General features: G+C 36.2%; 1 protein-coding gene across 1 annotated transcript; it reads right to left on the reverse strand.

The window, feature by feature from the left end:
- Positions 1-297: 297 nt before the first annotated feature.
- Positions 298-2,809, reverse strand: LOC122050202. The gene is made up of 5 exons (XM_042611130.1): positions 2,109-2,809; positions 1,687-1,937; positions 1,050-1,353; positions 856-961; positions 298-759 (listed from the first exon to the last, which is right to left on the reverse strand). Exons 1-5 carry the CDS (start codon positions 2,807-2,809, stop codon positions 298-300), a joined length of 1,824 nt encoding a protein of 607 aa, XP_042467064.1.
- Between the last annotated feature and the right edge of the window lie 321 nt (positions 2,810-3,130).

Genomic DNA, 3,130 nt, shown 5'->3' on the forward strand with positions numbered 1-3,130 from the left:
TAACACATATAAATAAATAACAACATAAGCGTACACATGATATAGAATTGCATAACATAATTACTTAAAGTGCATACAACATTACTTCATGTTCAAAACCTAAACATTGGATAAAAATACAAAACATCATTTTTTCTTTTTTGTGACCCATACACCCTCAATTTCTAATCTAAAATATCTTTCATGTGCAGGAATACAATGAGTATCAACATCATCAATTGGTTGCGAATCTGGAATACTGCTCCAATCATCATCATCTCCCTCATAATATCTATTTGGAATTGGGAGCACAATTGATCATCCCTTTTTTAATGGGTCATCAATATAAAAGACTTGGTTGACTTGACTTGCAAGCACAAATTCGTCATTCTTGTGTCCTCGTTTGTTCAAATTAACTACAGTGAAACCACATTCATCGTTGTTGATTATTCCTTTGTCATTTGCAACCCATGCGCACTTGAAAAGAGGAACGTGAAATTGATGATAGTCTAATTCCCATATTTCTTCAATCACTCCATAGAAAGACACATCAGCTAGCAAGGGATTCTTATCTTTAGCACTACATACAAGCATGGTGTTGGCAACTAAAGAAACCCCACTGTTTTGGCAAACTCTGTCATCATCCCGCGCCTTTGTTTGGTATAAATTACCATTTATCACATAACTATTATACTTAAGGATTTGCACACGCGGTCCATGGGCCAACCATGTTAATGTCGATGTTGTTCCACCATTGCAACTGTCAATTTCAGCAACCACCTAACATGTATTCAATTTGAATATAGTGATTAAAAATAGTAGATATAAGTTGTTCAGCGCAAATTATAGTAATAATTTAATGAATCTAGTATTCACCTTTGCACGAAACCAATCAATAAACCTCTTATTGTGAGCATCTTGTATCCACCTTTCATCTTTCTCTTTTTTGCGAAACATTGATTTCAAAAATGTTTTATGTTCACTGTAGAAGTATTAATATATAAATTTGTGTCAGACATTAGATAATCTCAATTACATATGCAGAATCATAAATAATACAAAACACTTACATTATATAGGGAGATACTTCTTCCATATTTTCTAGCACAGTCAAATATGCTTGTTGCAGATCAACTTGTTGCACTACAATTGGTGTGTTGCATGCTTGCAAGCCAGAAATATTTGCTTTCGAGTCTCGGATTGATTGAGGGACTCCAATCGGATCAACACCATTAAGATATTCTGAACAAAACTCAATTGCTTCTTCTGCTAAATATCTCTGAACAATGCAACCTTCAGGATGTTTTCGAATGCCCACATAACTCTTAAGCACCTTCATGCATCTTTCAAATGGATACATCCATCTGAAGTAAACTGGTCCACATAATCGGACTTATCGAACAAGATGGACAGTTAAGTGAAGCATGATATCAAAGAAAGATGGGGGAAAATATTGCTCCAATAAGCAGAGTGTAACAACCAAGTCAGATTGCAGCTTATCTAACTTGGCTACATCTATAACCTTGCAATAAATATCTTTGAAGAAGAAGCATAATCTTATGATGGCATATCTAACATGTTTTGGCAGTACATCACGTATGACTATTGGTAAGAAATGCTGCATTAATACATGACAATCATGGGATTTCAAGCAAGTCAACTTCAACTGATCCATGCACACAATATTATTCATGTTCGAAGAGAAACCTTCTGGAACTTTTATATCCTTTAATGACTTGCACACTTGCAACTTTTCTTTTTTTGTGAATGAGCACGCAGCAAGAGGAAGATATGTTCTTTTCTCCCCAACTATAGGTGTTAATTCAGGCCTAATCCCCATCTCAACCATGTCCAACCTAGCTGCCACATTATCCTTGGTTTTTCCTTTAACATTCATCAAAGTATTAATGAGGGATTCAAAGACATTTTTCTCGATGTGCATAACATCAAGACAATGCCTTACATGCAGGTGTTTCCAGTAAGGAATATTAAAAAAGATTGACTTCTTCTTCCAACATTTTCTAAAATTTGTTACTCCTAAATCTTTTTCTTCTATATTGACTTCCAACTTATTAGCCTTTGCATTATTTATTTTCCCTTTCACACTTATCTTCTTTCCAAACTCACACCTTATGTCAGAAAGTTTGTCAAACAACTTAATCCCAAATAATGGTCTAGCTGCTTCTCCAAGTTCCTCCATGCCATTAAACTCCTTCATTTGCCTACGATATGGATGAAACCGTGATAGGAATCTTCTATGGCCAGCAAATGACATTTTCTTCCCATTTTCCAGGTGTCTTGCATAAGTATCTTCTCCACATACTGGACATGCATAATAACCATGTGTAGTACATCCACTAAGGTTACCATATGCAGGAAAGTCATTGATGGTCCATAATAAGACTGCTTTAAGAGTGAAGAACTGCCTGCGATAAGCATCATAGACTCCATCAACTCCTTCCCACAATTGTTGCAAATCTTCAACTAGCACCTCCAGATAGACATCAATATCATTTCCAGGCTGCTTAGGCCCTGAAATGAGCATAGTTAGCATGATGTATTTCCTCTTCATACACATATTTGGAGGTAAATTATAGTTGACCAACATTATTGGCCAACAGCTGTACCGACTGCTAAGGTTGCTATGAGGATTAATGCCATCAGCTGCAAGTGCTAGGCGAAGATTTCTTGGCTCACTTTCAAAGTCAGGCCACATATGATCCACCAACTTCCATGATGGTGAATCAACTGGATGACGTAATTGACCAACAACTCTTGTAGAATCTGCATGCCATGTTAAATTTCTCGAGGTCTCTAAAGATTTAAACATGCGTTTAAATCTTGGAATGGGAGGGAAATACCAAACCACCTTAGCAGGAACACCTTTCTTCTCAACCTTGTTTTTGTTTAGCTTCCACCATGACAAACCACATCTAGGGCAACTTACGCAGTTTTCATATTACTTCCTATAAAGAATGCAATCATTTGAACAAGCATGAATCTTTTCATGAGTCAACGCTAAACAACTCAAAGTCTTTTTTACATCATACATTGAGGATGGTAGATTGTGATCATTTGGTAGCATATCCCCAAAATCTAATAGTAGATCTGAAAATAGAGCATCACTCATTCCATGCCTTGCTTTGGTATT

Source organism: Zingiber officinale, chromosome 3A (assembly GCF_018446385.1).
Source record: "Zingiber officinale cultivar Zhangliang chromosome 3A, Zo_v1.1, whole genome shotgun sequence".
Classification (NCBI taxonomy): Eukaryota; Viridiplantae; Streptophyta; class Magnoliopsida; order Zingiberales; family Zingiberaceae; genus Zingiber; species Zingiber officinale.

Excerpts from the sequence above, each read along its gene's own strand:
- LOC122050202 (XM_042611130.1), bottom strand. The coding sequence starts at position 2,809 with ATGTTTAAATCTTTAGAGACCTCGAGAAATTTAACATGGCATGCAGAT. Across the intron at positions 1,354-1,686 it reads GGATATAAAAGTTCCAGAAG|TTTACTTCAGATGGATGTAT; the intron begins GTTTCTCTTCGA and ends TATGTGGACCAG. Across the intron at positions 760-855 it reads TTGATTGGTTTCGTGCAAAG|GTGGTTGCTGAAATTGACAG; the intron begins GTGAATACTAGA and ends AATACATGTTAG.